At 48.5% G+C, this 27,740-nt stretch overlaps 2 protein-coding genes across 7 annotated transcripts in view; one reads left to right on the top strand and one right to left on the bottom strand.

The window, feature by feature from the left end:
* Positions 1–321: 321 nt before the first annotated feature.
* RIOX2 (ribosomal oxygenase 2) lies at positions 322–24,338 on the top strand. 6 transcript variants are annotated; one of them, XM_064152234.1, is made up of 10 exons: positions 322–511; positions 4,344–4,779; positions 6,254–6,373; positions 8,613–8,741; positions 13,100–13,203; positions 16,385–16,487; positions 17,099–17,264; positions 18,482–18,570; positions 22,839–22,949; positions 24,086–24,338. In XM_064152234.1, the coding sequence occupies exons 2-10, from the start codon at positions 4,348–4,350 to the stop codon at positions 24,242–24,244; spliced, it is 1,413 nt and encodes a 470-aa protein (XP_064008304.1). In that variant the 5' UTR covers positions 322–511; positions 4,344–4,347; the 3' UTR covers positions 24,245–24,338. The 6 variants fall into 6 exon arrangements, with proteins under 6 accessions (XP_064008304.1, XP_064008303.1, XP_064008300.1 ...); XM_064152233.1 differs by having other exon boundaries at positions 326–511; positions 17,102–17,264; positions 24,083–24,338; XM_064152230.1 differs by having other exon boundaries at positions 329–511; positions 24,083–24,338.
* Positions 24,339–25,521: 1,183 nt separating this feature from the next.
* Positions 25,522–27,740, bottom strand: part of CRYBG3 (crystallin beta-gamma domain containing 3) — a 105,571-nt gene continuing 103,352 nt past the window's right edge. Inside the window, exon 25 of the mRNA XM_064152197.1 lies at positions 25,522–27,486. Within this exon, the coding sequence (XP_064008267.1) occupies positions 27,398–27,486 (89 nt within the window). The 3' untranslated portion in view covers positions 25,522–27,397. The remainder of the gene's footprint in view (positions 27,487–27,740) is intronic.

Here is a 27,740-nt window from a genome sequence, read left to right as displayed (position 1 = left end):
CTGGTGACAGCTGCCAGATGGCTGTGGCACCATTCGCCACCACTCTCTGGCTTGACACACTGCCCACCATCAGCTGTGAACGTTATTCTGTCTTGACAGCTTATCAGCTGTCTCTTTCTTCACCCTCGGCAGCCCTGACAAAACATTCTCCGCTGCAAACGGAGTTTCTGCACCACCTGGAGCACGGCACCCACTCGCGGCGGCAGCAGCCTCGCCGCCTGCAGGGCCCGGAGCACAAGAAACAGCCCCGAGCAGACCCTTACTGCCCGCTCTCCCGGGACGCGGCCGAATGCGCGGAGCAGCTCGGCGTCGGCGCCCGAGCCGGCGCCTCCCATGACATCCAGCCCGCTAACACCTCCCCTTGCCCGCCGTGCCCAGCCCGCCTGCCGGACCCGGCACGGCCCCCAGCCTGCGCTCACGGCACTCCTCAGCGCCTCCCACCGCCGGCGCCATTTCCTCCTGGCTGCCGGCCGCCCCCTGGCCCCGCCTGGCGCTGCGGCGGCGTGCTCGGGTGAGTGCGGGCGGCGGGGCGGCTGCCCCAGCGCCCGGGAGTTGCGGTGGGGGAGGTGGGTTGGGTTGAGTTGATGGCGGCGCCCGGGAGGAGGCAGCCGCCACGCAGCCGGGCCTCGTCGCCCCCGCCGGGACGCAGGGAAGGGCGTCTGTGGGCTCCCGGCACCTTGTTGGCAGCGCCGGGCCCGGCGGCCTCGTGGCTGAGCCACCGGCGCGCCGAAGGAGTTAAGAGCGGCTCAGGCACTGCCCCCTTGCCCCAGGGCTACTTAAATGGGGGGTCCCAGCGGCCGCGGGGCCGGGGCAGTGTCACTCGCCGGGAGACTGGTGGCAGCCCGGGCGCTTTATGAGCTGGGTGGGCGCAAGGGTGGGCGGCTGCGCTCCGCCGCAGGTTTAGGAGCACAGCTGCTGCGTTTTTCCCTTCTGGGAGGGTTTTAATAGTAGCCTGCTATGGCCGTGCGGCGAGGAGGCGCCGCGGCCCCGGGAGCGCTGCGCTTCTTTCCCTGTAGCTTTGGAAGGAGGTGAATTTCGCAGCAGACTTTGGACCAGTTTAGAGACCTGCATTTGGTGTGTGAGTTGAAAATGGCCTGAAAGTGATCCGAAATGACTTCCAGGAACAGGATCGTTCTGTTCCTGTGCTTTTTCCCTAGCCCTGCAGAGAAGGACTTGGGGGTATCGGTACATGAGAGACTACCTGGCCTGCTCAGCGTGCTCCGGCAGTGCAGAAGATGAACTTGATCCTAGGTTGCATCAGATAAATGTTATTCTGCCTCTCTGCTCCACTCTGATGAGACCTCTCCTGGACTCGTGTGTCCAGCTCAGGGGCTTTCAGCACAAGGTAGACGTGGACTTGGAGCAGGTCTAGAGGAGGGCCACAAAAGTGATCAGAGTGCTGGAAGTTTCCTGGGGAGAAAGGCCGAGAGAGCTGGCGTTGTTCAGCCTGGAAAAAAGAAAGCTCCGGAAAGATCTCACCACAATGCTTCAGTAGTTAAATGCTGTAAGAAAGATGGAAAGAGATTAATTGTATTTTTTTTAACCAGGACATGTAGTGGCAGGACAAGGGCAATCATTTGAAACTGAAAGGATTTAAACTAAAAGGTTTAGATTACATATAAGGAAGAATTTCTTTCTGGTGATGATGGTGAGGCCCTGCAAGAGGTTGTGCCCTGAGAGCTTGTGAATGCGGTCGCTGGCAAGGTGAGATTGGATGGGTCTGTGAGCAATCCAGTCTCATGGAAGATGCCCCTCACCATGGCAGGGGACTTTGGCTATAGTCTCTAACAAGCCAGGCCATTCTGTGGTTGTACAGTTGTAGTATGTAAGAACACTACCAACAGCACACTGTGTAAATGGAAGTCACAATCTATGAATAGTATTTCAACTTGGTTAAATACTTCAGTGAGCTGAGAGGCTGACAGGATGGATCTGGGTCTGGAATTCAAACCTGGCAATTCAGGCTTGGATGCAGTTGGGTTGCTGGCATTTGGGGATGTCAGTTGTAGAGCTTGGTGCTGACAGCATCTTCAGACGTTGCTAGCAATTGGGAATGCTTTAAAAAAACCCCAAAACTTCAGAAGACATTTTCTTGCTTCGTGGAGAACTGCAGCTTGCTGTATACAGGAACATCCACGTGTATCCCTGATGTGGGTTCCCTTCTGCAGGACTGAGGTGGCTGTAGGTTACGGATGAGGTGTAGACTGTTGCAGGGACTGCTGGTGAAACATTATTCCCAGGAGTTAGTGAATCAGTGAGGGTGCCATGCGTATTGCAGCCCTGGAGAGCCATGTGAAAATACTACAACTACAGTTTGGGTTTCTTGGTAAGGCAGCTGTGTAAGTAAATGCTCTCATTTTATTAAGGTGCTTTTACTTAGGAGATTAATGCTCTAATTTTTACTTGTAGTCATCAGGCTCTAGCTCCACGTGGTGGCTTCACAAACTCACTCAGGCGTGCCCAGAGCCGGTTTGAGTTGCCCGTCCCAGACCTTGCAGGCAAGCTGTGTCGCTAGAGGGCTTGGTACTAGCTCACTGTCAGGATACCTACTGTCTCAGGCAGGCGTTTATGGCTTCTTGATGCTCTGGGCTACCATGGTGAAAGAAATGCTAGTACAGACTTAGTCAAGGCAAGTATGTCTGCACATGTTGTGGTGTAAGACCTACAGTTCCTTGATTTTGGCCATAGTTTTCCTGGGAATTTGTCAGCTATATCCTATGTGAATTGTTTTTTTAAAGTTTATTTTTCCATGATGAAAGATGAGCATATTACCTGCCTAGAGAAAGTGAAAGACTTCCAGCTTTGAAACTAGAAAGCAGACGAAAGGAGAGTTTTTATCCTGCGTAAACAACTAAGTTTGGCAGCTTTGCGGAAATTAAGGCAGAACCGTGGCCCTTACTGCATGGCATCCACAGAAAGGCCAGACTGTGCTTCCTCTCTTTTGTAAACTTAGTTTTGCTAAACCTGGCCATTCAAGGTACAGTATGGAGACCCTGACACTGGTTAAATGCTCCTTACCTCACAGGAATCTATTCTTTCACTTTGCCTCCCTCTTCCTCAGCCCATTTCCATGTGTTTTCTGTTGGCTCGATTCTTGCATATCCCTTAGTGCATACCTTTGTACTGGGGTCAGTTTCCTCTCACTGCTGTAGCTGCCTTCTCTCAGCGCTGCTCAGGCCACACCTTGAGTGCTGTGTCCAGTTCTGGGTTTCTCAATTCAAGAGAGATGTTGAGGTACTGGAACATGTCCAGAGAAGGGTGACAAAGCTGGTGAGGGGCCTGGAGCACAGCCCTGTGAGGAGAGGCTGAGGGAGCTGGGGGTGTGCAGCCTGCAGAAGAGGAGGCTCAGGGCAGGGCTCATTGCTGTCTGCAACTACCTGAAGGGAGGCTTTAGCCAGGTGGGGTTGGGCTCTGTTGCCAGGAAAGCAGCAAGAGAACAAGGGGACACAGTCTCAAGTTGTGGCAGGAGAGGTCTGGGCTGAATGTTAGGAGGAAGTTGATGGCAGAGAGAATGACTGACATTGGAATGGGCTGCCCAGGGAGGTGGTGGAGTGGCCGTGCCTGGAGGTGTTGCAGCCAAGCCTGGATGGGGCACTTAGTGCTGTGATCTGGTTGATTGGTTAGGGCTGGGTGCTAGGTTGGACTGGATGAGCTTGGAGGTCTCTTCCAACCTGCTTGATTCTATGATTCATTAGGTCCTGGTGACACTTTAGACTGGTAGCAGGTACAGCTATGCAGACACTGGGTTTGTGATACATAAGTCAACTTGGCAGGAAAGCTTATGTGAACACACAGCACACCAGCACTGTGTTTAACTTAAAATGCCAGCCTACATTCGCCTCCATTGTGCTCTGCCTGGAAACTCATTGGGAAGTATTCATTGTGCTTTTTTCTCCCCCCAGTGTTAATGCATCTCAAGGAGATTTCTTACCTTGTCCCATCTCTGCACCCCTCTCTGCATATTGCCGTTAAATCTCTTAAAGCTGAGTTAATGTTTTATTAGTTTGCAGCTCTTTATGCGTAAGTCAGGGTCTTTGTGTGGGTGGATTCTTGCGTTTTTAAAGATCCGTTCTGCAGCCATTTGGTTCTGTGTAATGTTTTTTAGTATAAACTCAGTTGTGGGATTTGTTCTGTGAACGATGGCTCCGTCAGAGTTTGCAGGGGTTTGAGAGAGGATTGGAGGCCTGTGGTGGGCTTGGTTCTAGCAGCCAGCATCTGAAAGCAGAGCTGCTTCTAGCAGACCGTGCTCTTCCATTGAATACAGCAAGGGGAGCCGTGCTAGGGCCGTGAGCTCCTGAGGCTGTTACTGGATGACTGTTTTGGTTCTTTCTCCTCTTGAGCAGGAACATGCCCAAGAAAAGAGGGAAGCATGCAGAAATGGGAAAGGAAACGCAGGCGCAGTGTAAACGAGCGAAGGTGGAAGCAGCTTGTTCTCTGTCAGCCATGAGCTGTGAGAGCCCGGACCGCCTCTTCGAAAGCTTCATCTGTCCCATCAAACAAGAGACGTTCTTCAGGGAATATTGGGAGCAAAAGCCACTGCTGGTTCAGAGAAATGATCCCTTGCTGGCTGCTTACTACCAGTCCCTGTTTCAGCTGTCAGATTTGAAGGAAATGTGCAGCCGGGGTCTATGCTATGGGCGGGATATAAATGTCTGCAGATGTGTGAATGGAAAAAAGAAAGTTTTAAATAAAGAAGGCAAAGTGAGTTACATGCAGCTGAAGAAGGATTTCGACCAGAAAAAGGCAACAATACAATTTCATCAACCTCAGAGATTTAAGGTTGGATGCTTTCATTGAATATAATGAATGCATGCTTTATAATGTGAAATAGATTGCTGAACTTACGCTAGACATAGCTTCAGCTTTACCCCAGGAAACCCAGGGAAAGTATCTGGCACACTGACCTGCTGAAACCTGTACATTAACTTCATCAATTAAAGCATGGCTTATTTCTGATGATGCTGTCCAGCAGAACGAAACCTTTAATGCTATAATATTTTATCTTATATAATATTTTCTTTTAAAGATTAATTTGTCACAAAAAAATCAGAAAGCCACAAAGTTGATGATTATGCATGAGTCTGCTTAAATGATCCCCTCTGTCTCAATGTTGCCTTGTGCAAGTGGGGGTTTACCACTTTGCTTTATTGGAGGGCTAGGTGTGAAACCATAAATGCAGGACAAAACATGAAACTATGTGAAACCATGAAAGTATTTCTGGGACACTCCACTGTGCTTGACCATGGACTGTCTTAGAGTTGCACCATTTTAAGAGTGCCTCTGTCTTGTTCTTTTGGTGCCTCTGCTACCTCAGGTATGGAGAATGGGGCAGCAGTGTCTGCGCTGTTAAGTAAAGGACTCAGATGCTGTAGGTCCTTGGATTTAGGGAGTCATAGAATGATAGAATGCACTGGATTGGAGGGGACTCCTAGAGATCATTTAGTCCAAACCCCTTGCAATAAGCTTGGATGTCTCCCAACTACATCGAGTTGCGTCGTTTTTTGTCCTGTGGTGTCAACACATTTTAATTGTGAAGTGACCCGTAAGTACCAAGAGACAGAGCTGTCTCCCATGTACAGTGTTTCTGGCTGATTGCAGTTGTGAGTGTAGCTGTACTGGCCAGTAGCCGTGTTGTCTGCAGGTAAAATTGAAGTGTTGCATGGCTTATGCTGAAATCTAGAGCTTGGGCTGAACCTAAATAAATTCTGGTTGAAGTTCCACTTGGACAGGTCTGGTGGTTGGCATCTTCTGGTACTATCTCTTTGGTGCATTGTCTGTGCACCAGATGGGGACTAGTAAAGCCTGTTCTCAATTGTGCCCAAGCAATTGGAGTCAGTGGAAGAAGGTCTCTGAAACTTTGTATACTCTGATGCTAGTGCTGGTAATGCAAGTCCTACATGTGTTGACTTAAGGTGTTTTGTTTGTAGGATGATGGGTGGTTTATTTTCCTCTATCTAGCTGTGTTTGTCTGTTTCTGCAACCTAAAAATGGCACAGGGAGTAGAACAAATCCCAGCACCTTGTTGGGGCAGTAGACTTGTTGGCTTGCTGATTACCTTCGTGGTAGATCTGCTTTGGGTCTACAGTGTTTGCGTTCAGAAGCGCTCATACAGCGTCTGCCTTCCTGGCCTCTGTCTCCATGGAGGGAATGTTCTTTAGGAAAACCTTCCAGGTGCTGGGGAGGGCTGTGGGCTGGCTGGCACCCTCCTTGCCTGAGCTCGTCACTGTAACAGCACCATCCTCTCTTCTTAAAGGAGGAGCTCTGGAAGATCCAGGAGAAGCTGGAGTGCTACTTTGGGTCTCTGGTTGGCTCCAATGTTTACATCACTCCCCAGGGGTCACAGGGCCTTCCCCCTCACTACGATGATGTTGAGGTAGGTTTGCACAGCCTTGTCTGGGTAACTGTGTGTGGGCTTTCACTAGTGGCAGTGAATACTTGCTAGTGCACTTTTCCCCTCTCATAAATTAACTTGTAGAAAAATGCTGGGGTTTCCTTCTTCCCACTGAAAACTTGGTTGGAAGTGTTTCTTTGTAGTTGTTTTTCACCTGTGATTTTCCCAAAAGGCTACTAATAGTGTGAGTGTTTTCCCAGCTGCAGAAGCTCTCTAGCACTTTTTTACATTTTCACTTCATTCAGACCCCAAAAATGTAGGAGTTGTCTTTCCTTCATTAAGTACTTGCTCTTTCTTCAGTTGGACAGTGAAAGCAGACTGGTGGTGCTGGTTCCCATTTGTTGGTCCTACTGCTTTTGAAAACGTTCTGTTAGAAGCCACATAGTCCAAATGCATTTTAAAATATCTTAGAACCATAGAATCAGGATTGGAGGCCTGATTGGGTTGGAAGGGACCACAGGGATCATCTAGTTCCAACCCCCCTGCCATGGGCAGGGACACTCTACCCTAGATCAGGCTGGCCACAACCTAAACACCTCCAGGCATGGGGCCTCAGCCACCTCCCTGGGCAACCCATTCCAGCCTCTCACCACTCTCATGCTCAACAACTTCCTCCTCACCTCCAGGCTCAATCTCCCCACCTCCAGCTTTGCTCCATTCCCCCCAGTCCTGGCACTCCCTGACAGCCTCAAAAGTTCCTCCCCAGCTTCTTTGTAGGCCTCCTTCAGATCGTGGAAGGCCACAAGAAGGTCACCTGGGAGCCTCCTCACCTCTCAACTGCACAGCCCCAACTCTTTCAGTCTGTGCTCATAGCAGAGCTGCTGCAGCCTCTGAGCATCCTCCTGGCCCTGCTCTGGACATGCTCCACCACCTCCACATCCCTTTTGTGATAGGGGCTCCAGAGCTGGTTGCAGTACTTCAGGTGGGGTCTCAGCAGAGCAGAGGGGGAGAATCCCCTCCCTGGCCCTGCTGGCCAGGCTTCTGCTGCTGCAGCCCAGGCTCTGCTTGGCTTTCTAAAAGAATCGCTGGAGTGGACACTGCATTAAAAAAAAGAAAGGCTATCCTACTTAAATCAAACCAAGAAAACTCAACCCCTTACATGTATTTTTCTGCTTTTTTGTTATTTTCATTTCCATTACATACATCTGAGTTTCATATTCCTTATACTCAATGCTCAGCAGCCCAACAACCTGCATGGTCTGCTGTATGTTGTCACCCCCCGAGCTCACAGCATCCCCTAGATGTTTTTGGTGCTTTGTTTATGGGTAAATGGTAGTAAGACCTTTTTCACCTGATACATTGAGTATCTTTGTGTGTGATGGTTTGGGTGTTCCCCACGCCCCCACACTTTGGTAATCACCCAGACTAGACTCAGCCGGTTCTGGGAATTGAATGAAGCTTATATTTACAGCTTAGCAGAATACACAAGCAGATAGTTACAGTATAGACAGTTATAGACAGAAATAGACAAGGTAAAAGGTAATACAGAAACACAACAGCCCTCCCAGACACCTGAGTCACCAGGAGGGGCTCCCAACCACCCCTTCACCTTCCCCCTACCCCTCTCAACCTTACCCCAGTCCCAAGGAAGAATGGAGGTTAGGCCAGGGGGTTAGGAAGCAAAGTGGGTTAGTCAAAGAAGCGAAGGGTGAGGTCAGAGAGAGATGCAGCTCGGAGCTCTCCAGCAGGAGAAATGCTTTTATCTATGTTTTGATTCTTCTTCTTGTATCTCTCAGTAAGCCTATGAGTGAAGCAGGCATCACCATTGTTTTCCTTTAACAGCCTGTAATCTAATTCTTCTCACTAAAACATTCTCACTTGCTTCAAACTAGCACATTGTGTCAGGCTACTTCTGAGTTAGTTCTCTAGGACTTCAGTGACTGGAGAAAAACAAGGATTTCCAAATGCCTGTCTTGTTAGGGATAAAACAAATCACAGTTCACAGCTTCTTTCTGTCTTGTCTCTAAGCTGAGCATTTGTAATGTAAATTTCTGCATCTTGGACATGTAAAAAATGAGGTGAAAGGAATCCTGTTTGCCATGCTGTGGAGTAGTTGGGAACAGGGAAGATGAAATCTATTCTGCTACTGTTTGCTTTCTATCCCTGATTTCTGGCATGATTCTGCAGACTGTGATTAAGATGACGACTTAATTTCTGATCAGGTGGCTGAATGAGATGCAGCAGAACTTCTTTATGCCTTTGAATTTGTGGTCTTTGGCAGGTGTTTATTCTTCAGCTAGAAGGAGAGAAGCATTGGCGGCTCTATAAACCGACTGTGCATTTAGCTCGGGAATACAATGTTGAACTGGAAGCTAGGATTGGGAATCCCACACATGAGTTCATATTGAAGGTATTAAAATTGAATTGCTTTTTGTGATCTGGGCTGTGGTTGCTGGAAAAGTGGCAATGTGTAGAATGTCCATGTCTTGAAAACAGCGTTTTGAATGATTGTGGTTATTAAATTAAGGGGAGGGTTGGTGCACAAAACACTGTGAGCATGAGAAGTTTGTGTAACAGTTTCTAACCTGTCCTTCCTCAAAGGTATCCTTTGCTTTAGTATTTAAATAGTGAAAAAAGAAACCAGTTGTTTCTGGAAGTTCTCCAATATTGGACACTGACTCCTGGATCATGTCTGTGGAGTTAGAATCATAGAATGGTTAGGTTGGAAGGGATCATCCAATTCCAACACCTCCGACTAGAACAGGTTGCTCAAGGCCTCATCCAGCCTGGCCTTGAACATCTCCAGGGAGGGAGCAGCCACAACCTCCCTGGGCAACCTGTGCCAGTCTCTCACCATCCTCACTGCAAAGAACTTCTTCCTAACATCCAGTTTGAATCTCCCCTCTGCCAGTTTAAACCCATATCTCCTTGTCCTGTCATTACAAGACCTTGTCAGTAGTCCCTCCCCAGCCTTCCTGTAGCCCCCTTCAGATACTGGAATGCCACAATAAGATCTCTTTGAAGCCTTCTCTTCTCCAGGCTGCAGAGCCCCAACTCTTGTAGCCTGTCCTTGTAGTAGAGCTGCTACAGCCCTCTGAGCATCTTGGTGGCCTCCTCTGGACTGGCTCCAAAAGTCCTTATTGTGCTGGGGGCTCCAGAACTGCACACAGGAGTGGTAAGGGTTGGAAGGGACCTCTGGAGATCATCTAGTCACACCCCTCTGCCAAAGCAGGATCACCCATGGCAGACCACACAGGAACGTGGCCAAATGGGTCTTGAAAGTTGCTAGAGAAGGAGACTTCATGATCTCTCTGGTCAGCCTGTTGCAGTGCTCTGGCACTCTCACTAAAGAAGTTTTTCATGGTTTTGAGGGGGAACTTCCCATGGTCCAGTTTGCTGCCCCTTGGCCTGTCAGTGAACACCATGGAAGTGAGACTGGCTCCTTCTTGACACCCACCTGTCAGATACTTGTAAACACTGATAAGATACCCTGTCAGTGTTCTCAAGACCAAACAACCCCAAGTTTCCCAGCCTTTCCTCATTAGACAGCTGTTCCAGTCCCTTAATTATTCTTGTCCCTCTTAACCTGGGCAGCCCAGAACTGGTTACATGGTCTCAGTAAGGCAGAGTAGAGCGGGAGGAGAACCTCCCTCAACCTGCTGGCCACACTCTTCTTAATGCATCCCAGGACACCATGGCCTTCTTGGCCACAAAGGCACATTGCTGTCCCATAGAGCTGTGTGCAGGGAAACTGTTTGGCTCATATGTGGTTATGAAACACTTTGTGCTTTTACATGCTGTCCATAAACAATGAGCTGAACCCTTCTAAGCGTTAACACTGAACTGCTTTACTAAGGGTTGTCACCCTGCTGCTCAATGTAAATATTCATGCTTGGCTGGTAAACAAAAGCCTGAACTAAACCCCATGTTAACTTGCTGTAGCAATTGTTTTTTCTTTACTCAAACCTGAAAATCAAGCCTTTGGCTGCTTGGTTTTGTTTATTTTTCATTTGGAATGAAAAGAACATTTCATGAAGATGGATGCATTCAGCCCCTCTGACAGCAGGGCACCTGCTGCTCGTCTCCTCCTGCTCTGCGTGCCTGTGCTTTCAAAGCATGCATTTAGCCAGCAGACAGCGCTGCTCTGTGTTGGAAGTCTCATTAATTTCCCTGCCCTGTGGCCTGTCATAGGGCCTCTTTCTGCAAGGTCTCTTTTCTCCCCAGCATTCAGACGTGCCTTTGTCTGTAGGTGGCTTAGGAACGCTAGGACAGGTCGGGTATAACACTGACATCACTAGCTGTGTCGTCTGGTGGAAGTTAATGAGGTGATACTCCATTGTCTTGATGTATGGCTGATACAAAGTCCAGTAAAATACACTTCTTAATTTATGGAACACTCTGAGCTGGACTTTGGTGCCTTTGAGTTTTGTGGAATAGTGATACCTTCCATAAGCCATTTCGCTGACGTTAGTGGAGTGAAAATACCTCTGAAGGATTTAGAAACTACCTACTTCATATTTTTTCTTCTTTTTCATGTGCTTCACTTCTCATGACCCATTTCATTGGGTGACCACTGTCAGATATTGGTGATCTGCGTGGAGCTGTCTCTGACAGGGTGCTGGCAGATTACCCCCATTTCCCCTCTGAACATATTCCTTCTTCTTTTGCATTTCTGTCTGCAGTCTTTTGTCCTCAGGCAGGTGAGAAAAATGGACCAGTTAGCGACTATGTTAGTGGTGTTCCCCCTTCCCACCAAAAACTGGTAGCTGACTGACAATCAAAAGATGATAGATAACCAGGTTGAAAGAGACCTCCAAGCTCATCCAGTCCAACCTAGCACCCAGTCCTATCCAATCAACCAGACCATGGCACTAAGTGCCTCATCCAGTCTTTTCTTGAACACCTCCAGGGACAGCGACTCCAGCACCTCCCTGGGCAGCCCATTCCAATGCCAATCACTCTCTCTGGGAAGAACTTCCTCCTAACATCCAGCCTAGACCTACCCTGGCACAACTTGAGACTGTGTCTCCTTCTTCTGTTGCTGCTTGCCTGGCAGAGGAGCCCAACCCTACCTGGCTACAACCTCCTTTCAGGTAGCTGTAGACAGCAACGGGGCCTGCCCTGAGCATCCTCTTCTGCAGGCTGCACACCCCCAGCTCCCTCAGCCTCTCCTCACAGGGCTGTGCTCCAGGCCCCTCTCCAGCATTGTCACCCTTCTCTGGACATGTTCCAGCACCTCAACATCTTTCTTAACTTGAGGGACCCAGAACTGGACACAGTGCTCAAGGCATACAGTAAGATCCCAAGCTGTATTGTGCTTGGTGCCACTGCACTGATGTCAGGCACAGAGCTTACTTGGCAGCTGGCTAGCTAGCCTTCTTCACCTGTGATTATCCATTTCATTTGCTGGCATTTCTCGCTTGTCTGCCTGCCTTCCTTCCTCCAGTTCAGAAGACAATGGCCAAGTGATCATACCTGTGTTGTCTTGTCAGGCGCTCTGTCCTGTCCCTGCTTGGCTGGAGGCTGAAGAGTCCAGTTGTTTTAACTGAGAAGTGTTGTGTTTGCTGGCTCCTGTACGTGGTGACAGTGAGAGTTCTGAGCAGATAAGATGAATGAGAGTTGCATTTTGCAGTGCAGAATGCTTCCAGAAGTCATGATCCCAGCTTCTTGGTGGTAGGCATGGGATATACAGCATGAAATAACTGGCAGACTTGCTTGTTGTCACTCTGGTAGCTGTTCAGGGCTCTTACCCTTTCTCTCTGCAACTCTCCCTTCAGTTTGTTTTCTTGCTGGGAATGTGAAGTGCACTAAAATGAAGATAATTCAAAATGCTCTTGGTGTAGGTGTTCCTACAATGGTAAGGAAGGCAGTTTATTAATGGCAGAGAGACACCTGCTTCAGAACTAGTAAGCTGTACATAGTTGACTTATAAATGCTTGAAGAGACTTGGTCTTGTCCTCTTCATCTAAAAAGGCCTTTCAATTTGGTGAAAAATTAAGTAAGATTTACTTGAAATATACCTCTGTGAGATGGTTTGGCAGGCCCTTATGGGGTGATGTGACTAAATCTAAGGAGCAGTAAAACTGAAATGGTATCAGATTGCATCATTGTTGCTTTAGGAATTTTCTCTTCAACTGTGCTATCCAAGTGTTTGGTGGATGTAGGAGAAGCCATATCTGACTTTTCCTTGGAGGCATTTCAGGTGCTTTGCACTTCTGCCTTATCTCAGCTTTCCTAATCTAAGTTTCTCTTAGTGTGCAGATGTAATTTAGATAGGAGAGAAGAAAGATAGGAGGACAAAGTTTCTATTCATGTTTCAAGTATTTTAACTGAAAATTTCAAGCAGTATTGTACAGGTGATTATGGAACATTTGGCTTTTCTTGTGGAATACTGCACTTTTCTTTTGGTGTGATCTGGCCAAGTTCACATTGCACTGTTCCTCTACCAGCCCATGCTATTGTCAGCAGGTTGATCTCAGCAGCATCTATGTCCCCTTTGTGCAGCTGAGTTGGGGTGTTTATGTTCTCTGATAGTGAAAGCTTGCTTTATTTTTTCAGATGGGTATATAGTAAATACTGACAGAAAATTGGTAGTTGGAAAGTGCAGGTTATTGAACTTCTGACTTAGAGTACTTTGTTACTGAACTGGTGGAGGATCTCATTGTTTTGTCATTTCTAAAACCATACATTGTCACTATCTGCTCAGAGAGGTTTTGACTAGAATAAGGTTTGATCTAAATGTATAAATTCTCTTCCATTCTCTTGCAGCCAGGTGACTTACTGTACTTCCCAAGAGGGACTATTCACCAAGCTGACACTCCTCTTGGGGTATCCTATTCTACACATCTGACCATCAGTACCTACCAAAACAAGTAATTATTCTTTCCCTTTTCTTTTTTGTTTCTTTTTTTGTTTGTATGTTTCTTCAGAAAATGGCTTTCCTCTGCCTTGTAATGAGCTCTGTCAAGCTCTTTACTGTATTCTGTTTAGCCCCTGTGTGGCCTTTCTCTCTGTCAAACAGGGATTGGACATGTCACCTTTCCCTGAGAGATGTGCTGACATGGAATGTATGTAAGCACCCCACATGGTTTAGTGTTGACCCTTCAGTGCTGGGTTGGGTGTAGGACTGGATGATCTTTGTGGTCTCTTCCAACCAGCCTCATTCTGTGATTTTCTTGTATATCACAGAATCAGTCAGGGTTGGAAGAGACCACAAGGATCAGCCAGTTCCAACCTCCCTGCCATGGGCAAGGACACCCTACCCTAGAGCAGGCTGGCCACAACCTCATCCAGTCTGGCCTTAAACACCTCCAGGGTTGGGGCCTCAACCACCTCCCTGGGCACCCCATTCCAGCTTCTCACCACTCTCATGCTCAACAACTTCCTCCTCATGTCCAGGCTCAATCTCCCCACCTCCAGCTTTGCTCCATTCCCCCTAGTTCTGGCACTCCCTGATGGCCTCAAAAGTCCCTCTCCAGCTTTTTTGTAGGCCTCCTTCAGATCGTGGAAGGCCACAAGAAGGTCACCTGGGAGCCTCCTCACCTCTCAACTGCACAGCCCCAACTCTTTCAGTCTGTGCTCATAGCAGAGCTGCTGCAGCCTCTGAGCATCCTCCTGGCCCTGCTCTGGACATGCTCCACTACCTCCACATCCCTTTTGTGATAGGGGCTCCAGAATTGGATGCAGTACTTCAGGTGGGGTCTCAGCAGAGTGCAGTAGAAGGAGAGAATCCCCTCCCTGGCCCTGCTGGCCAGGCTTCTGCTGCTGCAGCCCAGGCTCTGCTTGGCTTTCTGGGCTGCAAATGCCCATTGGTGGCTCCTGTTGAGCTCCTGTTGTCCAGCAGCACCCCCAAGTCCCTCTCCTCAGGGCTGCTCTCCAGCCACTCACTGCCCAGCCTGCATTTGTGCTTGGGATTGCCCTGACCCAGCTGCAGGACCTTGCACTTGGTCTTGTTGAACCATTAGATTGACTTGTGCCCACCTCTGCAGCCTGTCCAGGTCCCTCTGGGTGGCATCCCTGCCCTCCAGCATGTCTGTATGTGCTCTGCTATTAGTAATGTAATCTAAGATAGTGTTCAGGTAGCAGTGATTGAAGTTTTGGGGTTTGGTGGAAATAGGGGAGAGAGACTCTTTTGGTTTGAAGCAGCCTGTTTCCAGGGTTTCATGCAGCAGGCTTCATTGCTTTCTTAGGGACATTTACAAACTGCAGTGTGGGAGATAATGGTCACAAATTGTGCCTGAGCAAGTCTAGGCTGGATGTTAGGAGGAAGTTCCTCTGAGAGAGTGATTGGCATTGGAATGGGCTGCCCAGGGAGGTGGTGGAGTTGCCATTCCTGGAGGTGTTGAAGCCAAGCCTGGCTGGGGCACTTAGTGCCATGGTCTGGTTGCTTGGCTAGGGCTGGGTGCTAGGTTGGACTGGCTGACCTTGGAGGTCTCTTCCAACCTGGTTGCTTCTATTCTAACTGCAAACTCATGTGCTGTGTTTCAAAAATCTCTCACCAGTAGCTGAAGCCTCCTTTCAGAAGGAAAAAAGAGTTGTGTTTTTTGGTAAGCACTGTCTGCTGCTGCAGAGAAGGTTCAACCTCACCTGTTGTGCTGGAGCCAATATGAGTGTTAAGCTGCTTTGGCAAATTAGATGGCACATTCAGAGTGACCAGCAGTGAGTGACTGTGCTGGTTTAAGCCTATTGGAATATTCTAATATGATAAATTAGATCATTGGTTGTAAAAGAAGAATAATGCTAAAGTCTGTATCGTTCATTGGTATGCTACAAGGGATAAAGCTTTCTTTGCTCTTGCATGCTTGCTGCCTTCGATTCTCCTTCGCTCCACTCTAAGCTCTTCTGCTAACCTTGGCTGACCAGATACCATGTAAGCTTTGCTGGTTGTTTTCTGTCTGGGAGAGAGAGGGTGGGGTTGGTCCCTTCTGGACTTTGACTTTCTTTGTCTGGGAGGAAAGTTTGGATTGCTGCATTGTTTTCTAAATTGCATATAATTGTAAATACTTGTAAGTGTGTTGTGTGCATGTGCTTGTGCAGGTGGCTTTGCTCTAAATATGGCTTTGTGTCACTTCCAAGCTGTCTGAGCTGGTCTGGTGAATTTTAACTGGGGGGAAGTTCCCCACCAAATACAGTGCCCTTCAAAGAGATGTCCTGCTCCTCCTCTCTTCCCCTGCCTGTTTTGACCCACCACTTTGTTGTGTAGGGCTGGTGCTTCTCTCACTCCTGGGTCAGTGAATTGTGTAAAGGAGTGATGCTAAAAGTGGGTGTTTGGCTGTGCTACATGAGTAGTGGTGCTGTAGGGGATCATGCTCCCTCTCTGCTGGTGTTGGAATGAGAACAGGGAAAAGGAAAAGCTTGAAAAGTGATGTTCTTCTAAGGATAAAAAGTGGAGTCATCATCTGTTAAGGTTTTGGTAATTAAGTAATTAGGCCCAGAAAGATGCTCTGAGGGCTGGAGCACCTCTCTTATGAGGACAGGCTGCAAGAGGTGGGGCTCTTCAGCCTGGAGAAGAGAAGGCTTTGAGGAGACCTTGGAGTGGCCTTCCAGTATCTGAAGGCTGGGAAAGGTCTATTTACAAGGTCCTGTAATGACAGGACGAGGAATAATGGGTTTAAACGTGCAGAGGGGAGATTTAGACTGGAAGTTAGGAAAGGGTTCTTTGCAGTGAGGGTGGTGAGACACTGGCACAGGTTGCCCAGGGGGGTTGTGGCTGCTCCCTCCCTGGAGATGTTCAAGGCCAGGCTGGATGAGGCCTTGAGTGACCTGTTTAAGTGGGAGGTGTCCCTGCCTATGGTGGGGGATCGGAACTGGCTGAGCTTTGAGGTCCCTTCCAGCCTAAACCATTCTGTGTGTACGTGTTCCTTTCTCTGTAGGTGTGCCGTTGAGCCGAATGCAGCTCCAGTGGGAGTGAGTGGCAGTGGAAGGACCAAAGGCATAAAGCAGATGTGGAACTGGAGCACTGTGTTTCTAGCCCTTGACATCAGTTAAGATGTCTGTTTTATTTCAGTGTGACTATTTTAGTAAAGTGGGATTTTTTTCCTTCCTGTCCCTCAGCTCTTGGGGAGATTTCTTACTGGATACAATTCCTGGCCTGGTGTTTGAGACAGCAAAAGATGATGTGGTGCTGCGCACAAGCATACCAAGGCAGCTCCTTATGGTAAGTGGATGGGACTAAGAGACTAATAGTGTATCCAGCTGAAACATCAGCACTGAGAGGCAAGCTTAGGTCTTGTTGGTGTGCTCTGGAAGCTCCATCCAATGGCACTATCTTGTCTAGCAGCACAAACACTTCCTGTGCAGTCTTTAGGATGACTGTTCAGAGGTTTACTTCATCTGAAGTGTAATTTGGTTCTTTGCACTGCCTTTCATTCATATCACAGTGCTCTTGTATGGCTTATTTCCTTTTCTCAGTACTGGTACTGGCTTTGGAGCTGTCACACAGGCATGGTTCCTGTCAGGCCAAGCTTTCGAATCTTCAGAAGTTAGGTCACAGAACACTTTACAGCTTTGCTTTCCATGGTAGTTGAGTTGTGCCGTTGATTGGCTGTGGAAGGAACAAGTCTCTCTTTCAAGTGCACTTGCAAGTCTTTTGGTGTTGGAGATAGTCCCAGTGTGCAGGAAAGTGAGCATCAGCTTTGGTGTGTAAACATTACCCTTTGCAAAGATCAGAGGAGTGTCCTGATTTTCACTGCATAACTGCACCTCTTTCCCCTTTAGACTAATCTGTGTATCTTGAATTCATGTGAGAGCAACTCTGTGACTATTTAGCAGGTGGATATAGCTGACTCAACAAAAAAACTGAGCAGCCTTTTGCGGAGGCTTGCAGACCGCCTAGAAACCGCCAGAGAGCTGAGGTCGTCTGGCATGAAGAAGGATTTCATTGTGAACCGACTGCCACCTTGCTTGGGATGTGACTCTGATCATTTGACTCCAGGTAGAGTTTCAAAATGACTGAGCTGCCTGATGTGATGGCAGAGCTGTGGCTTGCTCTGCCTCTTATGATTGTGGTATTTTATGGTAGGCAAATATTATAGTCTAAGTCTCAGCTTCACCTTGTGCTAGGTTCTGTGCATGCATTTGCACAGAGCCTTTTGGTTAATTTGCTGTGGCCAGCAGAAATGTAATCTCTTGCTTGAATTGAGGAGCCCAGAACTGGGCACAGCACTCAAGGTGTGGCCTGCCCAGTGTTGAGCACAGGGGCACAAGAACCTCCCTTGTCCTGCTGGCCACACTGCTCCTGAGCCAGCCCAGGATGCCATTGGCTCTGCTGCCCAAATGGGCACACTGCTGCCTCATCTTCAGCTACCATCTACCAGTACCCTCAGGTCCCCCTCTGCCTGGCTACTCTCAGCCATGCTGTCCCCAGCCTGTAGTGCTGCTTGGGGTTGTTGTGGCCAAAGTGTAGAACCCTGCCCTTGGCCTTGTTCAGTCTCATCCCAGTGGCCTCTGCCCACCCATCCAGCCTGTCCAGGTCCCTCTGCAGGGCTCTCCTACTCTCCAGCAGCTCCACACCTGCTCCTAATTTGGTGTGATCTGCAAACTTACTGATGCTGGACTCAATCCCCTGGTTCAGATCATTGATAAAAACACTGAACAGGATCAGGCCCCGCACTGATCCCTGGGGGACACTGCTAGTGACAGCTGCCAACTGGATGTGGCACCATTCACCACCACCACTCTTTGGGCCCAGTCCTCCAGCCAGTTTCTGACCCATATATGGGCTGCCCAGGGAGGTGGTGGAGTCATCGTTCCTGGAGGTGCTGAAGCCAAGCCTGGCTGGGGCACTTAGTGCCATGGTCTGGTTGATTGGCCAGGGCTGGGTACTAGGTTGGGCTGGCTGAGCTTGGAGGTCTCTTCCAACCTGCTTGATTCTATGACTGATTGTATGTAATTGGCAGCTTTACTAAACTGCTGTACACTGAGAATATTTAACTGGCAGGACTTGTGCTTGTGTTCTAGCTTGCTGTTACAGCGACTGCAAAGGTGATAGGAGTATCAAGTATCCTGCTTCCCCCCAGGTTTGAGAAGATGTTCAGACAGTGCTTAAGGAAGCAGTCTAGCCCTGAGAGGGCAGGTAGTGCACAGAGGGCTCCATTTGCACTGTTCTTCTGGTTTCCTCCCTTTCTAATGGAGAATTAATCTTTTTCTTAGGTGGGAAATTGCCAAAAATAGACAGCCAAATCAGACTGCAGTTTAGAGATCATGCTATTATTACAGTGGAACCAGATCAAGAGACTTCTGTAAGTATGATGGAGCCACCTTGGTACACTCGTGGTGAGAGTGCAGGGTAGGGATGGGAAGTGTGAAGTATGGGAGTTGGTGCTCTGTTGTACCTAGTAGGATCTGCATCCCACTAGGGCTTGTTAGGAGGTCCTGGGGTTGTTGTTCAGCGATAGTAGAAACTGTACAAGTGCTTTTTGTTAGCCTAATTAAAAAAAAAAAAGTAAAAAATGGTGTCACTTAAGGCCATTTCCTCTCATCCTATCACTTGTTGCCTGGGCCAGCCCCCACTTTGCTACAGCCTCCTTTGAGGTATTGCTAGAGAGCCACAAAGTCTCCCCTCAGCCTCCTCCTCTTCTCCAGGCTGAACACTCCAGCCCCCTCAGCTGCTCCACATAGGACTTTTATTGAAGAGCTCTCACCAGTCTTGTCCTTTTCTGAGCACCTCAGTGTCCTTCTTGTAGTGAGTGGCCCAAAACTGAATACAGTACTTGAGGTGTAGCCTCACTAGTGTCAGCTACAAGGGCACAATCACTTCCCTCATCCTGCTGGCCACACTGTTCCTGATACAGGCCAGGATGCTGTTGGCCTCCTTGGCCACCTGAGCACACTGGTGGCTCATAATCAATTGTCTGTCAACATGTGCCCTTAGATCCCTCTCCAAGGAACTTCCAAGCCACTCTTCCCCAGGCCTGTAGAGCTGAGTGGGGTTTTTGTGAACAAAGTGCAGGATGCAGTACTTGGCCTTGTCCAAGAAAGATGCTGTGGGGAGCTGTGTCAAAGGCTTTACTAAAGCCCAGCTGCACATGTCCACAGCCTTTCCCTCATCCACTAAGAGGGTCACCTTGTTATAGAAGATCAGGTTCATCAAGCAGGACCTGCTTTTCATAAACCTGTGCTGCCTGGGCCTGCTCTCCTGGTTGTCCTGGGTGTGCTGCATGATGGCCCTTGAGACAATCTGCTCCGTGCCCCTCCCCAGCGCTGAGGGCAGGTTGACAGGTCTCCTATTGCCCAGATCCTTCCTCTGGCCTTTCTTGTACATGGGTGTCACATTTGCCAATCTCCAGGCAAGGGGAACTTACCCAGTGGGCCAGGATTGCGGACAGATGATGGAAAGGGGCTGGAAAATCACCCCTGTCAGCTCCCTCAGCACCTTTGGGTGCATCTTGTGTGGCCCCATAGACCTGTGTGTGTATTAGTGGCAGAGCAGGTCCTCTTGGATCATGGTAGCTTTGTTCTGCTCCCCATGCCTGTTGTCTTCTGGCACAGAGGGATGGATACTCAAGGGACAACTGATCTTACTATAAAGGCAGAGGCAAAGTAGGAGATAAGAACCTCAGCGTTATCCTCATCCTTTATCACTGTAGTTTCTGGCTGTGTCCACTGCAAGCTGGAGGTTCTCCTTGGCCCTCCTTTTGTTGTTGATACATTTATAGAAACATTATCCCCCACAGACTTGGCCAAGTTAAGTTCTGGCTGGGCTTTAGCCCTTCTTATTTTCTCCCTGTATGACCTCTCTTCAGCCTTGCAGTCATTTCACATTGCCTGCCCCTTCTTCTAAAGCCCATACTTCTTCAGATCCAGCCAAAGTTCTCTGTTCAGCCAGGCTGATATTCTTACCTGCCAGCTCATCTCGCGGCACATGGGCCTATTTGTGCACCTCCAGGACTTCTGTCTTGAAGACTGAGTGACATTCCTGGGCTTCTTTGCCCTCCAGGACTGCCTCCCAAGGGATTCCAAGCAGGCCAAAGTATGCCCTTGGTCCAGGGTGCCAGTCCTGCTGACCCTCTTCCTTACTGCTCCAGGATTGGAGTTGGAGAACTCATCACTTTGTAACAACTGTGCTCCAGACATCCTCCAACCGTCACACCAGCTACCAGTCCCTCCTAGTTCACAAACAACAGGTCCAGCAGGGCACCTTCCCTAGGTGGCTCACTCATCAGCTGTGTCAGGAGGGTATCTTCCACATGCTCCAGGAACCTCCTAGACTGTTTCCTCTCCGTTGTATTTGCAGCAGACATCTGGGAAGCTGAAGTCCTCCATGAGAAGGAGTGCTAGCAATCATGAGGTTTCCCCCAGTTGCTCACAGAATAATTCATCTGTCTCTTCATCCTGCTTGGACAGCCTGTAACAGTCTCCCACCATGGGATCTGCCTTGGTGGCCTTCCCCCTAAGCATACAACTCTGTCATCACCACCACAGAGCTCAAGGTAATCCAAGCACTAAGGTACAGGGCTACCCCACTGCCTTTCCTTCCTTGCCCAGCTTGCCTGCAGAGCCTGCAGCCATGCATAGCGGCACCCTGGATGCGTGAGCTGTCCCACAGTTCTGTGATGCCTCCTGTATCTTAGCTTCCCTGCTGCACAGCAGCTACCACCTCCTCTTTTGTGTTGCCTATGCTGTGTGCATTGCTGTGCATGAACTGCACTTGGGCTGTTGGTCCTGCCACCTTTCTTCAGGTGTCCCTGCCCATTCTCAGGTGCTCTCATGGTTATTTACCAGTCAGGAGCCCCTGTGTCTCTGCTACTGAATGACTCTCTGCTTCTATCCTCTTCCCCCTACAAATCTAGTGCAAAGCTTTCTCTATGAGCTCTGCTAACCCTTGTCCTAGGGTCCTTTCCCCCCTTTAAGACAGGTGCACTCCACCTGGTGATGTGTAAAGTGGCCCATGACTAAAGGACCCGAAGTCCTGCCTGCTACCCCAGTCCCGGACCCAGGCTAGCTTTTCCTGATTCTTCCCTCATCATTCCCTGCAACTGGGGAGGGAATAGAGGAGACACCTACTTGTGCTCCTGATCCCTTTGCCAGCTGTCCCAAGTCCCTGAAGTCCTTATCATCACTTCCTACCGTGAAGATCAATAGTGGGTAGTAAGCAGAGGGCTGTTCTACCGTAGGAAGCCTGGGCCCTGGGAAGGCAGCAGAGAAGGGCAGCGAGGCTTGGGAAAGGCCTGGTGTGCATGAGAAGCATCCAAAGATCCTGGGATTATTCACTCTGAAGGGGAGGAGGCTATGGGAAGACTTCATTGCTCTCTACAACTACCTGAAGGGAGTGGGCCAGGCTCTTCTTGATGACACATGACTAGAGGGAAAGGTCACCAGGGAAAGTTCAGGCTGGATGTTAGGAAATATTTCTTCACTGAAAGGGTTATCAAACATTGGAATGGTCTGCCCAGGGCAGCTGTGGAGTCAGTGCCCCTGCGGGTGTTCAAGCATGGTATGCACCTGGTGCTTAAGGACCTAGTTTAGGGTCAGCCCTTCAAGGGCTCTGCCACTAATATACAGGTCTATGGGCCAAGGATTGGGCTGGGTGATTTTTGAAGTCTCTTCCAACCAGCTATATTCTGTAAGTCTGTGATTCTCTGAAAAGTAGATCTCTTCGACGGTGAGTCATGAGAGAACTCATCTGTCTTGCTTTGTGGAAGTGGTATTAATGTGGGCTGTAGTGTAACGGGGCCCTGGCAACACCTGCAAGCTAGATGAACCCTCATATTTGTCACTGTTTCCTTCCCCTTGCACAGCACTGTAGCTGTTCTGCAAGGAGACTTGGGAGGCTGAGGTGTTTATGGGGGTGACACACTTGCTGCACCTGCTGTGTCTGGCAGGGACTCCCTGCCATTGCCTCCATCCTGTGTTACCGTGACTGGGCAAGCAGAGCAGGGGTGGGGAGCTCTAGCTGCTGAAGGGTTTGTTCTGGGAGCTCAGGGTGCATCTCGAATTACCCATCTCTTCCTGATAGTCTGCCTCTTCCCGGAGCTCTGTCAGGAGGCAGAGCAGCTCTTTCACCTGTGCACACCTCCCACAGCTGTGCATGCTGCTGCCATCCCATACTGGCACATGAGCAGTGCACGTCCTGCAGCTTTACACCTGGGTGGCAGCATGCTCAGGCTGCGCTGCTCTTTGGGAAGCTGCCTGGGCTCTGCTGGGTGCAGCACACAGGCAGGTCATGGCTTTCAGCTGGGTGGTTACTATCTCTGCCTAGCTGTGACTTAGTGCCCTGCCTGTGTGGAATGCCACGCAACCTGCCTTGCCACACCCTGTCTGCCTGCTGCCCTGTTTGCAGTGCTGGTGGTTAAATAGCCCATGGTTTCTGCTGGCAGTGCCACTTGGTGCCATGGCCAGCCTTGCTTGTGAGAGCTGCTGCGTGCCCCAGTCCACCTCCAGCTAGCACCTCCAGCACTCTCTGCTGAGACCACACTGACAGTTTGCTAATTAGCTAGAATTAATTGTCACTTAGATGAATTTGAGAGTATGGATCATCCGTAACTGTTTTCCTCCTCCTGTCTTTTAGGATGAAACTCGCAGAGACATGGTTTATGTGTATCATTCTTTAAAGAACAGGAGAGAAATGCACATGATGGGGACAGAGGATGATACTGCTAGTGAGGAAGGCACAGCACAGGTTTGTTCTCACAAGCCACATTGCCATGTTGGTTTTTCCTGTGTTGGATGAGCTTGACTGAGAGGGTAGCAAGGGCCCGAGTCCTGCTGTGTTCCTTAGTACCCAAAGCATTTCTGCTTCTCCTCAAATACCCAGATGAGCTGAGGATGCAACACAAGGGGCAGCTAATAGTAGAACTAAGTAATATAGTCTCAGGTTTTATTAAATACTTGATATGGTGAAAACAGTTTCTTGCACCTGCCTTGTGTCCTAACTAGCAAAGCTAGTGGAGTGGCTAGAAGCATCTCCTACTTCTGTCCTCTAGCACATCCTTTACTGAGGCTAGTGATATGCTAGCACCTCTAGCAGGGATCACTGCGCTGTGTTCTATGCCATGGTGAAGATTCTGGAGCCACTAGCACAAGTGTGTCAGCAGTGGCAGCAAAGAGTTAACTCGTTCACTGACAATACAAAATACAAAAAGTTCCCTCCTTAGCAGGCTGCAGATGGTTGGTTTCCATTTCTGCTTGTTCTACACAGGGTGCTTTTGCTTGAACCATAAATACTTCCGAAGAGCTGTAAGCTTTGGAGCTTTGTGTGCCACTCGATGAAAAGAGGAGGCTTTATCTTAGGCCTGTGACCTAAAATACCTGAACACAAGTCTAGACAAACACACTGTAGAGGCAAAACAGAACACAGCCTGTTCCTGTCCCAGAAATTAGACCAAAGCTTTTTGTCTGGCAGGTACCTACCTCATTGCTTCTCTAGAGCAGATAATAGAGGCAGCTGAGGTTCTACACTGGCACCTGTACAGTATCTGCAAGTTCCAGAATATACCTTCTTGCCCTTAAGCTGTTCCTACCATGGCAGTGCCAGCCCTCTGTGCTTCTGTCAAAAGATGGCCAAAGACTCTGTGGCATACAGACAAAAGTGAGGGGGTTGGTAAGATTGTGAATTCTTCCCTGTGGAAACCACACAGCTGCTGCCCACACAGAAGAGCTGCCAGCCACGTTTCTGTTAAGCAAGGTGGTGGGATAATACCACATCCTTTGGATGTTGCTGAGAAACAACAGTGTGATGTTAGAGAGGCGCTGTAGCCGAATACCCACTTGTGCTCAGCTGAAGGACGGCTTACATTTGTTTTTTTCCCCCAGCAGGCTCATGGACTGCGGTTTCCTTTGTCATACTTGGATGCCCTGAAGCAGATCTGGAGTAGCAGTACAGTTAATGTTAAAGAGCTTAACCTTATCTCAGATGAGGAGAAAGAAAACCTTGCTTTGTCCCTGTGGACTGAATGTCTAATTGAAGTTCTTTGATGCTTTTATGAAGTAGTTGCTTCTGTAAGTAGTCTTTCTGGCCATTAAGAATCTCTTGAGAGAAAGGTTTATTAAATTACTTTTTTGTCATCCAGCCTTTGGGTACGTTGGTGTCTAACAGAGCACAGTATCGTACAGACTGTGCTACCTCCTGCTGTGAAGTGGTGCTTTTCTGTCCCCAGCTCTGGGAAAATAGGCATTGGGGAAGAAATGCTGCTCCGTGTCGCTGAGCTCTATGTCTGTGCACAGAGGACATCACTCACAGTAACACCAGTGTTCTGGTATCCCCTGTGCTTTGGATCTGTGCCTTGCTGTAGAGAACATCTAAAGGTATACATGGAGCAGGCCCCAGGACGTGAGGGAAACCCAGGAACTTGTTTTTTCACAGCAAGAAAATCCATTTGTTCTGTTTGCCTTGGCACAATAAAGGCTTCTCAGTAAAAAGCAGTGTAGCTTGTTTTCCAAAGGGATGAGACTGCCCAAGAGAATCTCCTTCCTACCCCTAGACTTATTATACACCTCTACCTCCCCCCCCCAGCACCAATGATGTGAAACTCAATGTAACCAGAAGCACTCAGGTGCTCAAGGGTGGCCAGCAGGACAAGGGAGGTTCTTCTGCCCCTGTACTCAGTACTGCTTAGGCCACACCTGGAGTGCTGTGTCCAGTTCTGGGCTCCTCAATTCAAGAGAGATGTTGAGGTGCTGGAAGGTTTCCAGAGAAGGGCAATGAAGCTGGGGAGGGGCCTGGAGCACAGCCCTGTGAGGAGAGGCTGAGGCAGCTGGGGGTGTGCAGCCTGCAGAAGAGGAGGCTCAGGGCAGAGCTCATTGCTGTCTACAACTACCTGCAGGGAGGCTGTAGCCAGGTGGGGTTGGGCTCTTCTCCCAGGCAACCAGCAACAGGACAAGGGGAAACAGTCTCAAACTGTGCCAGGGGAGGTCTTGGCTGGATGTTAGGAGGAAGTTGTTGGCAGAGTGATTGGCATTGGAATGGGCTGCCCAGGGAGGTGGTGGAGTCGCCGTGCCTGGAGGTGTGCAAGAAGAGACTGAATGGGGCACTTAGTGCCATGGTCTGGCTGATTGGACAGGGCTGGACTTGCTGAGCTTGGAGGTCTCTTCCAACCTGGTTGATCCTATGTTTCTAAGATCTTACTATTCGGCTGTCAATGCTACTCATGCAACAGCACTGTCACATTTTGAAGTACACTTCTCTTTTTTGTTCAGTTGAAAGAAAATCAATGTGCTCGATGGCTGATAAAAACGACGCAAGAGAGCAGTAGTTTTTAGGAACACAAAAGAAAACATTTATTCTAAAAAAGGCTTTAAACAATTAAAATATACATGCTGAGCATTTTACATTCAAGACCTCTTGGGTACAAAAGCCTGCTTTGCTTTGTTATCTAACACTGATATGCCAAACCTGATGCAGTGACTCTTGGTTGAAAAGATGAGAACTGTTTACACAGGCTTTTACAAATCCATGTGGGAAGCCAGTCGGGTGCAGGAGACTTCATATGCTGACAAAAAAAAAGCTAAACAAGTGCTTCACTTGGAAAAAGATATATGCATACATTTGAAGGTCTGTTACTTGGACAGCAGATCTGTGATCACTTCAGAATGTAAAATAGTAAGTGCAAGCAGAGTTTTGTTTTAAATAGTACTCGCTAGAACTCTATTTGATATAAAAATAGACACCCATCTATTTGAATCCTGTGGCAAACTTAGGCTGATGTGGCTTTATTTCTTTGGGGTCGAGTCCTGTTTTGATGCACAACTGCAGCAGTTACAAGTTTTGGAACCTAAAGCGGTATCTGGTAGCCTAAACTCTTTAAATAATCATAGAAATACATATCCTGCATATATAAATAAGAAAACAAAACCCCAAACAAATTATTTTCAGTAAAAAAGATTGAGTGATGCTGCAATCAAGTTGGCAGTGATTTAAGGGACCTTCCTCCACATCAGGTGTTGGCAGCCCTACAACTGCCTGCAGTTCCTTCTGTACTTATCAGTGCTGAGTTAGGAACATGCTTTTCAAGCCTCCCACAACTGCAGTCCAAGAAGTTACTTGGCTCTGCCTCAAGTAGAAGCTAAGTGCATAGTACTAAACTGAGGGAAGCAGGAGTGTGCCACCACCTGGGCTACAGTCCGAGTCCTTATCCTTCGGGCTAACACATGGCATCTTTTTGATGAGCCACAGTAGCATTAACATGCAGGTAATGTTAAACAAGCACTGCAGTATAGGCTGCTAGCACCTTTGCCAACACACCCTGGAGTCAGTCCTTTTCTGAAGGAAGACATGATTTCAAGACCAAACTACGTGGTATTAAGTTAATCTATATACATCAACAGATATTAGTTGCAAATCACTACTGCTGTAAATGCAGCTAGCCCTTGGGGAAGTCTAGCCTGACCCAGGCTTGTTTGGTTTCCTTTTAGACGTGCACATAGTGCTCCACGTTAAAGGTGATCTTCAGTGATGCTTCAACATCTTGTGGGTTGGAAACAGGCCATGGGTCAGTGCAAAACCAGTTCCTGAATCTGGAGGTTTGGTACTGTTAAGTGAAGATAAAGGCCTACCAATATCATTAGTGGAGCAGAAGTCAGGCTTGCTCTATTGCCTCATTTCATAAGCTGAGCTGGTAGTTGTAGTTCAAAGCTGTCTTTATGCACGAAATAAACTGCATTGTAGCAAGAGGTGTGATTAGCTTCAGGACTGCTTGGAGCCTGCACAGTTTCACTTGGGCCGTGAAAGTGCAGTTCAACCTCTTTCACACTCATCAGTGCATTCATTCTTCAGTAAGCTTCCATCATTTTCAGAGGAAGCTTCTCAAGAGCTTTTCCCATCTTATTGCTTGCAGTTTGCATCCTGCAAAACTTATGTCTAGTTTTTGCATTTCCTTTTTCACACTGCCCCTGAAGAGAAAGAGTGGCTTTCACAGGAGCAGCCTCTGAAGAGTCAGCTTCCCTGCAGCAAGATGCAAGATCAACAACCTTCCATCTTCCAGAGCTGTGCAAATCCAACTGCTTAAGAGCTGGTGCTTGGGATGAACGGAAGTGGAGAGGAGTTGCTGCCCAGGGCTGCAGTGGTGTGTGACTTCAGGAGGCTTAGACATTAATAACCCATGTGAGGTCCATCTGTGCAGTGGGTTTTACTCACAGGATTTCAATCTCCCACTTTTGTGAGTGTTTGTTTTCTATCTGCTGATTCATAATGATGTGGTTCTTGTCGTAATAATTTCCTCCTTGGGAAAAAAAAGAAGAAAATATGGTTTTTTAAAAGAAATGCACAGAAAAGCCTGTGTATCATCTTCAAGAATGTGACTTAGTAGGAAAAGGAGTTGAAAACCAGAGAATTCCCTGAAGTAGAAGGCTTCTGCCTGCCCCTCTGGCTGCTTTGCACAGTCATAGAATAGAATCATAGAATGGTTTAGGTTGGAAGGGACCACAAAGTTCATCCAGTTCCAACCCCCTGCCATAGGCAGGACACCTCTCACTA

This window comes from Pogoniulus pusillus, chromosome 12 (genome assembly GCF_015220805.1).
Source record: "Pogoniulus pusillus isolate bPogPus1 chromosome 12, bPogPus1.pri, whole genome shotgun sequence".
Classification (NCBI taxonomy): domain Eukaryota; kingdom Metazoa; phylum Chordata; class Aves; order Piciformes; family Lybiidae; genus Pogoniulus; species Pogoniulus pusillus.
This window is presented reverse-complemented; position numbering and strand designations above follow the sequence as displayed.